The following is a 13,712-nucleotide window of genomic DNA, read 5'->3' as shown; positions in this document are numbered from 1 at the left end:
CTGCTACTAACATGGTCATACTTAATTGCACCCTCATCCTCCAAACCACCCACTGTTTATAACCTACATATTGCAGTATATCTCGTAAGTCAGAACATGGATCACGTATTTCTGCCTGCTGGGAAGCCCTGCAGTCACTGAGGTATTTCCTGTCTCATACCCATGATGCAATAATCTTACAGTACAGGAAACCAGCTTTTTCTTGTTGTATAACATCAGTTTAGAAAAGACACTCCTCTGAAAAACATGTATGGATTATAGCCAAGATTTTAATTGCCAGTTTACTAGGTGCTTAAAAAACTTATCAAAAGGAGGTCTAAAAACTCACCCTCTATGTATTTGCTGAAAGGTTCTGGCCTGTTATAAAATTTAATAAACAAGATTGTCCAGAAATGGTCCAATTCTGTACTTCACTCCCGGCTAAACTGTTTGAATGACTAGCCTGCAGGACTCATGCTAGAGGCTTAACACTGCAAAAGGCAAAAATAATTGCTGTTTATGTCCTTGATTCAGGCTGCATCAGAAGCGACTCTTTCTCCAGAAGCAGTCCCAGCTGCAGGCTTATTTTAACCAGATGCAAATAGCTGAGAGCTCATACCCAAGGTCAAATCAACTGCCACTTTCATGCCAGGAGGAGCAGCAGCAGCAGCAGTCAACCCAGTTCAGCTTGCAGCAGCCTCTGAGCCCTGTGATGGAGCCCTCCTCGGAACAAATGCAATATGACCCCTTCATCAGTCAATACCAGAAAGTACAGCTGGATCCACTGCCATCATCCCCAATCACCAGCTCATCACGGTTGTCGTCACCAGTTCAGGTGCAGCAGCCACCACAGTCCTTACCCTATTCATATCAGACTTGTGAATTGCCTGTTGTCACCTCTTCTGAGCCAGACTACCCAGACCAGTGCCAGTATTCCATGGACCCAGCACAACAGAGCAGTGTAGCATTGCCCGACAGCCAGAGCAGCTCTGCATCTCATGAGCCCCAGTCAAACTATGATGCATTAGCCCTATCGGAATTGCCGGGACTCTTTGATTGTGAAATGATGGAGACTGTAGATCCCCAGCACAGTGGCTATGTCCTGGTGAATTAACACCATGGGGTGACTAACATGAGTGGAAGACAGGACAAATGGAGAAGCATGTGAATTTTTTGGGTTTTGGGTTGGTTTTTTTTTTTTTTTTTGTTTTACCCCAAAATTCATGGTAATTTTCCAACTCTTGGATTAACAGGGGAACTAAAAATCCACCTGACTGGAAAACAAAAGCAGGAGGTGGCAAGAAGTGTTTGACCACTGGCCCCTCTGGCTGATGGCAGGGGCTAGAGAACAAATAGTGCAGTTTCATCCCACAAAGAACTAGTTTGCATAGGAGGAGGCAAAAAAGGTGAATTTTAGAGTCCCTTATGATTCTATGACATTCACTTGGAGAAATGAGAATGAGTGCACATTGTATTGTACTTCTTGGCAATAAAAAGCAATAGTTTTCATTTAAATTCAGGGTAGATTTGGGTCTGCGCTGATAGCAACTGTAATATTCTTGAAACAGTAGCATGAGGTGGAATTAAAGGAGAGTTGCACTTCGGCATCCAACTGGTGGTTAAGCTACTGATCTGGAACTACTCGATGGTAAGTCTCCAAGATCACCAGGCATCTCAGGCAGCCTCCACTTCCTCCTGCTAGCAAGTAAACAGTATTTCCCAAGCCTGCCAAGGAACTCTTAATTGCCCAGTAAGGGAAGCTTCTGGATCTCTGCTAAGTGACATGCTGACTTTGTTAAAAGATACCTGGAACTGACACAGGGCACCACAGTGGTTTGTAGAGACCTCTGGGTGGGGATCAGAATACTGAAGTATAAAGGATTAGCTTAACAGGGAGATAGAAGGTAAGAAGTACCCTGACAAAAGTCAAGAGCTCCAGCCAATGACATTTAAAACAAAAATATCCACCTGGGTGGCTTTTGAAATCAACCCGTTTTGCAGGCAGGCCTTTGTGGAAGGCTCTGTCTTGGAGAAGTTCTGATCACTGGAAAGGATCCATCTGGCCTTCGGTTGCATTTTAAAAGCAAACAAACTGTATTTTGAATTAGCAGTATGTGTTACTGGTGGTTTATTGAGCTTTGTATATTTGGACAATTATTTAGGGGTTTAGAACTTAAGGATAAAAACAATGAGCTTATAAAAAACAACCCTGTGAAGTGATAGTGCTGTGCCTTTTTCAGTTCTTTATCAGCCTATATGCTTTTTTCTGAAGAAAGTAGACAATGCCCCATTTATATCCTCGCTATAGCCAAAGTCCCTTCAGAGCACATGTTCCACCATGTGGGACGTGTTTAACTTTTAGTGTTTTGATTGCTCATGTATATATCACATTGAAAGTATTGCAGCAATATTTAGCATCACGAACTCTTGATGTATCAACCATTTCAAGAAATACTTGACAAGCAGTTGTGTCTTCGGCACTTTCAGTCCTGAAATGCAAGTCACAGGAGGAGCATTGATTAGGAATCCGCAGAAAGTTTAGATCTCTAATTTGAGTTTTGTCTGTAGCCTTTAATTACTGTGGGACATTACAGGACTATAGACAAACAAGGCTCACAGCTGGACAGTTCAGCCCTTTTCTAAGCAAACATTAAGCACAATTGCAGATTCATTAAAGCACAAAGAATGGCAGGGAAACTGTGCTGATCGTGTAGGAAACATCCCTGTTTGCTGGAAAGTTTGGTGAGCTAAGGTCTTTGATAGTACAAATGAAAGCATAGCAAGGTGGATAATCAGCCAGTGTTTACAGCAATAAGACTGCATTTAAAGGTGGAATAGCAGGATTTAGTCACTGCATTGTAGACTGTATGAAGGAAGGGTTTAACAACTGACAGAAGCACCTTGCTTCATATATACTACAATTAGAGAGGCAACTCCTGTTGCTATGTAGCCTGCTCTGGTATTGGTCCAGTTGTGCAGCTGGACTCAATCTGTAAGTGCTCAGCTTCTACCTCTGATATCACAGTGATTCTCAAGGCATCAGCAAAGGACAATTTAAAGAACAGGGTTATACACTACTTCTGCAATGCAAGATAAAGAGGGCAAGAAAGCTTTACTTTAAATAGCCAAGATAAAAAAGGTTTTTGTTGTGTGGTTTCCCTTCAAAAGGAAACTTCTCTGACACAGCTATCCCACAGAAATCCCTATGACACCTTAAGTGACTAATAAAGGGAAGGGAAACAGCCTGACAAATACTGCAGCATAACAGACCAGGCATTGCACTACTGCAAAAAGAGGCAACAAAGAGTCCTGTCCTTTCATTCCTCCTTCCCTACCCACAGCATAATAAACACTTTCTGGAATTTTAATATCAGACCAACCACTCAAGGAGCTATATGGAGAGAGCTGCTAACAGGACACACACCACCTATGGAGTCAGGCCCAGTTCTGCTCCAGGAGCTGGATTACTGCCATAACTGTAACCTCTTCCTTCTCCATCCACCTCCAGGACACTGAACATTTCAGTACTCAAATATAAAAAGAATACTATTATTGAGTTCTGTGATTCATTTATCAGGATGTGCCAATTAGTCTAAGCTCATTTGAGCTTTGCAGTGCTGGTAAGGGGAAAGCTACAGTATTTCTTTAATACAGTTTAGCCTGACTCTTCCCCTCAACCAAAAGCATATTTAACATTTCATGTAATTTCCTTCAAGCCAATTAGAGTAAAAGGCTTCTAATACAGCAGAGTATCCATTGGGCACCACTTTGTACTACTTTGAAGTGGCTTTTTTGTTCAAATCTGTTACATCTAACATTAGAGAACTGTGTACACTACTGTTGAAGTAATTGTTAGCTTTATTATCTTGTATTACAGACTCCTTTGAAGAGACTTTGGTGTGATGTATATGGGGTAAAAATTTCATATGGAGAAAAGTGCAATATGTGTGTGTGTGGTACGTTCTTTAATGTATTTTTTTAAGGAGTTAGAGGGTTTAGTCTCGGCTTTGGGAAAAATGCACTAGTTTTGTGAGCTCCAGTTTGGCAAGTTCATCTGTAGTATTTACATGCAGCTGATATGCTGGACTCTGTAAAGCAGTTACAGTGTATTAATACAAAATAAAGAATATGTGCATTTCATTTTTAAATATCTAGTGAGCTAACGCAGCCCCTGCCCCTCTTCTGTTCTTAGCAGCCTCTATGTAGCATATAGCGGTTATTTTCTCTCTGGGGCACCAAGCTACAAATGGCAAAAAAAGAAAATTAATGTCTGCTGCAAAGATTGGGTTTTCTAGACTGAAATTTGCTTCCTCTCATTTTGACACACTTGGGGTAGTTGATGCCACTCATTTCTGAAGGCACCTGTGAATGGACAAAGCATTCTAATAGCTTCAACAACAATAACAAAAATCATTACTAACTGCTATGCTAGGGAATGACAGAACAGTTCAGGAGCACGTCTCCAACACACGCAAGGTCATCTGTCAGTCTTTAAGGCAGACCAAGGAATCATGGGTCACTGCAGTCTTCTGTAGAGACTGGAAAACTTTGTGCCACGAGATTTTTAAAGCATTTTCCACCTTCATTAATAGCTGATTCCTTCAAAATTACTTAAGATGAGATAAAAAAAAAATCTGGCAAAACTGGGAAATTCTTCTTTCTGTAGAACCAGAAATGATTAGCTTTGGTTTCTGCTCTCCCCCTTCTCTGCTCAAATAGCAAGTTTGAACTGACCTATAAGAGACCTCCTGAGATGCAAAGCCCCACTCCCAAGAATAGAATAAGACACAGATATTGATGAAATGCATTCTGATGACTGCTTAAAACCTTTTACCCTGATGTGAGATGTAATAGGCTTATTTTGCCTTTGCTCTTACAAAAGAGGCTTCTTTCCTCTAGGACTGTAAGCAACACAGCAGTGAAAAACTCATCTTGCTCTGTTGCTTGAAGCACTATAGCACTCCTGTCCTATTGAGGGTGAATGTCGGAATCGTTTAGGTTGGAAAAGACCTTTGAGATCATCAAGTCTACCTGATAGCTGCCAAGTCCACCACTCAACCATGTCCCTAAGTGGACCATGTCTGCTTTCTGGTAATATAGGTAGAAAGCTTACATTCACAGAGAGAATAGGCAATTCCAGAAGAGACTCTGTAGTGAAGCCAAATGCCATGCTGGTCACAGGGGGAGCATCATCAGAGTCCAGAAGGCTGGTAACACAGGGAAACAGTTACAGTTCTGTCGTTGCAACAATAGTTACATGGCACAAAAGCTCATGATGCAAGTGTGTATGTGAAAAACCTCTCGGCATCTCTTTCCTCAGTATCACTAGCACCATTCCTGTGGCCCTCAGCCATGTTGAGTAAAAATGAGCATAGTACCCAGCAGATCCAGCTATACTGAAACTGCAATAGCATTTGTGTAGCAACCTCAGCTACAGCTTGGACATGAACAGCTGCAGCCCAGCAGTTTGTGTGACACACTGGGACACAAAACACTTTGTAACAGATTTAGTAGCTTGGTTTGTAACAGTACTGACCGACTGACCATCTTCCACATTCCCGTGAACCAGAAGTACCAAGAAGCTTTTGGATTATGCACCCAGACAGGACAGCAGTAACACTGTGCCTTAACTCTACACCAAGCTCAACACATTCAATGGATCCCTTACGGCTGCTTTCCCACATACCCTCCTCCCCTGCTGACTCCTAAAACTCCCGTGTTGGGCAGTGATCCAAGCGAGGGGTGAAGTGCAGTGTGTGCCTGCGTGCCCCGCTTCAGCAGAGACGTCAGCCAGAGATCACAGCATGACTCAAGCTGCACAGAGACAGGGACTGTTAGTCACTCCTTCCTCAACAGCACCACAAACAGGCTACATAGGGACAGGAAAAAAAGAACTTTCCCATACAGACATAGCCGTCCACTGCTAGCAGTCAGAGCAGAACCAGGGAAGGTCACACTTTGCGGGGTTGCCTCAACTGACCTTAAAAGCTGCCTGGAAGAGACTCCCCTCCCCATCCCCCAGCCCCAAAATGCAAAGGCTAAATCCTCCTTATTCCACTGGAGACAGGATAAAGCCCTCCCCCTCACTGAGATAAATTCTGACTTACAGACTAGGTCAGAGCCTTTAAATCCCTTGCAGAGTTGCAGAACACAGCATTTCCCTGCTGGGCCTCAGACCAGCAGAGCTTTCCTTTTCACTGTTATCTGGCTGACCATGCTCATTTAAGTCCCTGGCAGATGGGTCAGCAGCAAAGCTGTCACAGGAACACAATACACATGGGGTAGCATCCAACCATCACCATAGTTTATGCATGGGGTGAAAGCAGACTGCGTACACATCTCTTCTGCTGATTAGGCTTTTACAATCTGAGTGTAGCTTTAAAACTGCGTCTGGATTTGGTGCATAGCATCTGCACGAGTCTGTTCACCTTGCACCAGAGTCAAGGAAGACGTAAGAAAGAAACTGGAGCAGGACAAGCAGCAGGGATGTAAAAAACATGTAGGGAGGAAGGAAGGGGAAAAAAGAGAACAATGAGATCCAATTTGAAAGCTTCACCAATCAAGGGAAGCACTCTCAGTGGGGATTGATATGCCTCTTAATGGCAACTGCAAAGCAAGGAATGTTTCTGCTTCCACTGCTTTAAGGTGGTGATTGCAAAGCACCTGGACTATTGCTTACACCTCAAGATACAGAGAATAACACAGTGACACTAAGGTTTCAAAGTCTAAAGGAATATACTCTGTGTGGACCAAACATTATATTAACCAGATGTGGACAGGTTATTCTGATTCTCAGTGGCTGAAAATTAGTAGAACAAAGAGTAACTATAACAGAGTATGGACATCCAGACAGACTAAGAGATTTTAGGTTAATCTGAGTGCAAAATCCCAATATAGAGTGGAAACTGAAACCAGGAAAGACATGTGTAGCTCACAGTATGTTCTAATTTAAAAGGCTCCTAATGAAAAGTCACACTTACAGTTACAGCAACAGAGAAAACCATTTAGTGCCAACAATTTACTATCCACAAGCTGACACCAACCAGAAAAACTGTGTGTTATATTAGAAAACCACCCAATACTACAAAGGATGAGAAGTTAATCCTAGGGCCTCACAGAGTAAGTGGTGGGGGCTAGAAGGGGGTAAATATTAAGAAACTGAACCTTTTCAGTTCCTAAACGGGTCAAAAGGCATATCCAAAACCTAACAATCACCACCAATCTAAGAACAACCAGAGACACAAGCAGGATATCCTAGGGCACCATCCCTGTCCTCAGCATCATGGTAAGGAATCCCAAACAGACCACATGGATAAATACACATCATAGCAACGTGCTCATCAACATGTGGGTACAAAGGTGTAAGCAACTCAAGCCAGGTTTGTTTTAAAATACAATATTCTTCCCCTCCTATAAGAACCCACACTGTGGTTTGCTATATTGCCACATTATAAACCACAACCGTTTCTAAACAACCAAGACTAAGTTGTTTCTAAACAACCAGTCAGACTGCAGGAGCATGCAACAGGAACCTTTGTTACCTCCCACCTGGCCTCACAAAGCTACAGATGTACAAGGGGCAGTTCAGTACATGGCTCATAGTGACTCCTTTCAAAAACTGCCTGCAAACCCAGGCAGACAGCTCTGCTCTGCTCCTGTTACACTCAGCTCACATCAAAGCAGCTTTTTCTAACCCAAACTGCTGAAGCCATACTTTTTAATCAAAGCTGAGACTAAAGCACCCAATAGCAGCACCATACGATAATACCAGGATGGCCAAAACACCCCAACCAAGCACAACCTGCTGCTAAAACGAAAAGGAAATTATGATGAGACACATCAATTTCTCTTTGCCCCTCTGCAAGCACTGATATCAGTAAAAGGCTACTCAGGGAAAGGAGACTCGTACATCAGATCTTATCTTTCCACTTTATTTCAAAAGTTCTATCTGTCCATTTTTCTAGGGCTCTCCAGCAAGGATTCTATACAATATTCCTAGTGGGAAGGCTCCATTTCCCATAGAGCTGTCACTCAGTGCTAGGAAAGAGTTTAAATATGGTGGTTTCAGAAAAGATCTCTTTGCTCAAAAAGGTACTTAAATGTGGTAATTTTCTGCAAGGAAAATGCCATAATATGGTTTTATGTAAGTCCCTGCTGAACTGACTTATCAGCAAATAAAGGCTACAGTGTTTTAATAAGAATCCATGCGGTGTTGGTTTGCAGAATAGGAGCAAAATGAGTTGCACACGGAAAGCTAATAGGACATTTTCTTAGCTGAGAATTATATGCTGAGTTCTGGAAAGGTTAGGCACATTTAGGGAGTTCATAAGCTCTCTGCAGCTTGTCTCCTGCAGGCTGCTATAGTGAGAGAAGTCAAGAGCATGCAGCTGCTGACGTCAATAGGGTAAATAATACCATGTACTGAAGTCACCTGGGTATGCATTACCCTTTTCCACAGAGCCTGCTGAGCACACTGTGCTGCAAAGAGGTCTGGAAAGCCCAGGTATCCGTTTGCATGGAAAATGTTACATCAGATGGAGTAAGTATTCTCCAGGACCACCACCCCCAGCAAGAAATAAATACATTTTGCTTCTCAGGGATATCTGTTTCTTGGAAAGCACAGTATTACAGCACCATTGCTAAGTTAATGTACCAGGAGACAGGTACTGTAATACATGGATGCCAAAAGCAAAACCTCTCAGAAAGGCAACCTTTCCCTGTTCCAGGACAGCCTGCTCTGTTTACAATTAACAGCTTACATCTCAGTCACTTGGAGAGGCCACTTCACTGCTGTCTCAGGAATCAGGAGCTTAAACGTCTACAAAGCCATTAGAGCTCCTTCTTATAGCTCTGCAAGACCTGGGGTCCTTTCCTTCAACAAGCCAGTACACAGTCTGATCTGCAGGAGGGATTCACAGCAACCAAAGGGAACTAGTCAGCAGCATTGGCCAGCAAATACTGTCAGGGTGTCAGAGCACAGCACCCAGAAAATGGTAGGTACAGGAACAGCAGTGCTGTAGGCAAGTAACTCTGTAAGTACCTATAAAGGCAGAACCCTGCACCTCCATCACCCCCCAGAAAAACCCCAAACACTGGCAAAGCTGGAAAATTGAGTGCTCAAACCCCAGCCCAGCACCCCAGCCACTAGGCCACACTGTTTCTCCAGCAAGCTGGGTTTGCTGCCTTCAGAGCAGGCAGAAGGGGAGCTAAACCCAGTGGTCGTGCCTGTCAGTTCAGGCATGCACCCCCACCCCAGGTTCCCAGCCTTGCAGACTGTAAGCTCTGAGGCTGTCTGGGGTGAAGAGGGGAACAACTGGAACCACTCCTGCAGAAAACCCAGCTATAGCCTCCTTCCCTGGATATACTTGCTATGAGCAAAAGCAGGAGGACATTATTATTAATGCAGCAAATTAGCAGTTGAGTCTTGTTAGCGCTGCTCACGTCACTGCAGCTGCACTAAAGGCTGTTAGAGAGACATAAATTATTCACACTAATCAGGGCCCTGCCAGCAAGATGTGGGGGCACAGCCAGGGCACTAGCTGCAGCCTCCTGCTTGCAGTACCTTGTCATGACTGGAGGCCAGCTGGTCTCCTTTCTTGACAAGCCTTTCCTCGGAGCTGTTGCCATGTCAACACATCTGTCTAGGCCATCCTACTTGTCAAAAGTTTAAGGTAATTTAGCACAGAAAGCCAAGGAAGGTTCTGAAGTGCTTTAACCCTTTTCATGCTCTGAGCAACCTCTTCCCCAGGAAGACGGCTGGAGTGGTGGCAAGCCAGACATTATTTGCAGAGCTGCTGATGGAAATAGAAATAACAGAAATAGCCAAATTTCACTGGCCAAAGGATAAAAAAAACAACCAACCAACCAAAAACACAAAACACACCAATCAAATGCAAAATCACCATCAAAAAAGCTCACACAACCTCCTTCAAAGGAACCACAAAGACAGTCTAACTCCCTGAGCAAGCATTTCTTGAGCACCAAGAAGCCCTCATAACTCCCTTCAGACCTGCTCAGATGACATGATCTGATCAAGATAAATCCACACATAAACACAGCAAGAGCAAGGAAACAAGGGTTCATAAGCAGCTCGTACGTGTATTACCCCTGACTCAGAACTAGAGGCTGAGTGAGAAGTACGAAGCTCAAGAAATACCCATGCATTTTTGCTTTATTTTAAACATGTTGCCAGAGCCCTGGCACGACCTACCCAGATTTTTGTCATTCCCTGGGGTATTCCTCCCAGAATATGAGACTTTACAAGGGCTGATTTTTATATCAACAGTTCCTAGAAGCCACAATGGCTTTTTTTTTTTCCCTTCTCTGAAACAATTAATTGTAAACTGCCTAAAAATAAGCCTGGAAAACCTCAAGAGGGGAAAGCAACATCAGCTGCTGGCAGCTTTATTACAGCACTCTTTGTACAGTGTGCCCTCCATTGCTCCTAGCTGGGTCACAGGGGGATGGGGAAAACATACTTCCCAGGCCAAAAGACCTCCTGTAGTCACTGAGCAGCTCAGAGATGTTCAGTTACAAAGCAACCAAGGAAACAGCTGCACATTTCACCTGGTAACAAAGATTATCTGTACTTAGCAGTTAGTTTTCCACAGCAACCCTCACCTCTGAGATCAAGTAAACTACATAAACAAAGGCATCCTACTTTGCCTTAACAGAGAGCAGAGGCTATCTGTATATAAGCATAGGTTTTTCAGGAACCACCTCCTGGGAAAGACTAGAAGGCACTCAGGGCAGGGATTCTACAGTCTGTACAGGACCTAACACAGACATGCTACACACAGGATACAGAAACACAGCATCAGGTTGCGGTTATAGGGAGCCACTGGTGCTATGGAACCACTATCCTTTTTGCCAAGCATAGCCACATCTCACACAGCACGTGCCCTGCACAGGCTGAGAACAAACTGCTCCCTGCAGCCAGAGGTGCTGCTCTCACTGTCCTACCACATCACCAGCCTTCAATCCTATCAGGCAGTGACTGGCTTCCATCACCAAAACACCCTTCTTTTTGGAGCTCTCAGCCACACTTCAGCTGCCCTCCCCAGCCCCTTTCCAGCCAGCAAGCTTCCCCCCTCCCAGTACACCTCCACCCCACAATCAAATCCCCTTTACTCCTCCAGTCTTACCTCCATGCCTCCAGCTATCAGCAAGCCCATGCAGCAACCACCACACACTCACACACTCTACCTATATCCCACTCCACCAGGGAGAAGGTTCTGGAATGCTCACAGGTAATGGCAATCAGAGCTTGTTAACAGCAGCCAGGGAGGCACAAATGCTCCAGCTGCACAGAATTAAGGCTGATGACTGTGCTGTCCATCTGCCTGGTGCCACACTTTGAAGGCTGTGCATTGTCTGGTGCCTGCATGCCTGCTCCAATCTACACATCCTAGTGGTGTTCTTGGTGCAAAAGCCACTGGGGTGAGGCTGATGCGATCCAAGCATCAATTTTAGCGAGTACAAAGGAGAGCTCCAGGAAGACAATGCAACAAACACATAAAAAGCTCTTTTTACTACCAAATGCCTTGGTCTGTGGAAAGCATCCTCAGTGTGATGTTGGCATCTAGTGTTTGATTCATAAAACAGAAAAAAGTCAGGATGTTGCTCTTACAGGCACTGTCCCTCTGCAATGGCCTTCCCATAACCCGCAAGGACCCCCCCCAGGTTTGCACAATAGTGTGGAACACACTCCTCTAGCTCTCTAGAAACATAGCATTTCTTTTTTTCTGAAGGCAGCATGTGAGGGGTTATGGGCTGTATCTAAACAGAAAGAAAAATGGCCAAAAAATTTCCTAAGAGCAAAGGCAGCTGACAGCCAGTAGCATCTGACCTCCTGAAGCAATAGGTAGTTTAAGCACTCAGGGTATTTGGAGCAAGGATCAGCTGCTGAATTCTGTTTTCAGCCCTTCTCCCTGTTTCTGAAGCAGGTCTCAGTCATAAGGCAGGCTAAGCTAAAAAGTTTACAGGAAGGGATCTGTTCTGTCACAGGGGATTTTGGAGACAGTGCAGTCTTTACTGTGTCTTTACTGTGGCTCAGTAAACCAAAGGCAAGAACAAGAGAACTGAAGCAGAATGAGCACAGGGGTGTTAGCAGCTTTCACCGTGTAAGGTAGCTGTCTCAGACACAGGCAGTCATATAGGAGGGGTTTGGGTAAATATTTCCCTTCTCACACACACCATAGGTTGTGGGACACAGGGGCAGTTTTCTGAGGTGCCTTTCATACAAAACCAAAGAACTTCTATGAAAAATGTGAAATTCCATCAAAATCAAAGCAATTTTCAGGCCTTGCGACCACTCTCCTTTGGAGGGACCTCAGACATGGTTTCTCCCTGCCCTCGCTATTAGTAGCCTTCCTTCTCTGTTGCTGCCTTTTCTGCTTAGGCAATGCTGCTTGCATGGGGGGCTTGTCCTTCAAAGCAGATAGAAATCCTGGAAGATCCATGATAAAATCCACAGATAAAGTTATTTTTACGTTTAATTGCAAAATCCATCCTACCCATCATGTGAAACGAGCAATATGAGAGGGTGGGAAGATCTTGAGCGCTTCCCTCCATCTAGAGGTAAGAGAACAAGCAACTTAGCACTCACCACATTAAAGATTTTCTGCACTTACTAACGAGATTATTAACTGATGTCCTCTACCCATCACTTCACCCCTACTGTCTTGTTTCACCTTGGAACACAACATTTCAGACCAGTCTGCCATTACACACAGCACCTACTTTCAAGAGTATGTCCTAGACGCTATGAGCAAAGAGACTCTAAGACAACCTTTTGTGTCCACGCTGCCCTGTTATGAGGTCATCCTGCCTTTCTGTTTGGGAAGACACTTAATGTACTCACAGAAAGAAACCATCATGAAAGCCAGGCACTTCCCAGCAAGTTAACTAGGCTCCAGCCACTGAGATCATACACTGAGACCAATAGTTGTCTGGACAGCATTTTATTCCCTAGACACTGCTGTAATTAAACAGAGGAGCTGTCCCCTCCCCAGGAATATTAGTCAAGTTCTAAAGAATTATATAGAAACTTCATCATCTATAATTAAATATTAATAAATATTATAATAGAGTTTTTAATTATAGCATCTATACATACTTAAATCCACTATTATTTATATCTGCCTATAATTGCTCATTAATCACACACCAAGTCAACCTAGAATCACCTGAAAAATTCCACTTAAGCTTTGTAAATTACCATCGGTCAAAAGAACGTAACTATCCAAAAGCCTGCCTTCAAGAAAAACATGCCATAGCATTTCTTCAGTTATTACCTAACCCTATACAGCCACAAGAGCTGAAGAAGCCATTTCCGTCCAACCAAGCTAATCTGCACCATGTTGCCAGGGAAGCAGGCATTGGAGACTTCATTTTCTAGCTTGTGGAACTGTTCCCAGTGCTGTGGTGTACAAGCTCTCTGGAATAAAGCAGTCAAAGCAACACAAGTTGTGCAAGAGCAGAACTGTGTACTCCACAGCTGCACAAACAATGCCTATTCCACTTTGCCCCACAGATGCTGCAAATGGCCCTCATCATGTTCTTAGAATTCAGCCTAATTGGGGCTTTAATACTCTGATAGGTTTAGGGCAACATATTCCCAGTTGAAAGACAACAACAACCTGTCTTTGGGGCTGGATGAGTTTTAATCCCCTTCCCTGCAAGGGTATAAACAGTTCCTAAAAAGGTTCCATGATTTTCCACACAGTTTCAAG

General features: G+C 43.8%; 2 protein-coding genes across 2 annotated transcripts in view; one reads left to right on the top strand and one right to left on the bottom strand.

Annotated features, from left to right (window-relative positions):
- Positions 1-4,127, top strand: part of SIK2 (salt inducible kinase 2) — a 45,328-nt gene extending 41,201 nt beyond the window's left edge. The window contains exon 15 of the mRNA XM_061368382.1: positions 514-4,127. Coding sequence (XP_061224366.1) covers positions 514-1,093 — 580 coding nt within the window. The 3' untranslated portion in view covers positions 1,094-4,127. The remainder of the gene's footprint in view (positions 1-513) is intronic.
- The window catches only part of ALG9 (ALG9 alpha-1,2-mannosyltransferase), a 74,357-nt gene that overhangs the window by 21,210 nt on the left and 39,435 nt on the right, over positions 1-13,712 (bottom strand). The gene's annotated exons all lie outside the window — the stretch shown is intronic.

The sequence above is a fragment of the Neopsephotus bourkii genome, unplaced genomic scaffold (genome assembly GCF_033783945.1).
Source record: "Neopsephotus bourkii isolate Nb327-2 ecotype Australia unplaced genomic scaffold, CSIRO-AGI_Nbou_v1 NB_1433, whole genome shotgun sequence".
NCBI lineage: Eukaryota > Metazoa > Chordata > Aves > Psittaciformes > Psittacidae > Neopsephotus > Neopsephotus bourkii.
This window is presented reverse-complemented; position numbering and strand designations above follow the sequence as displayed.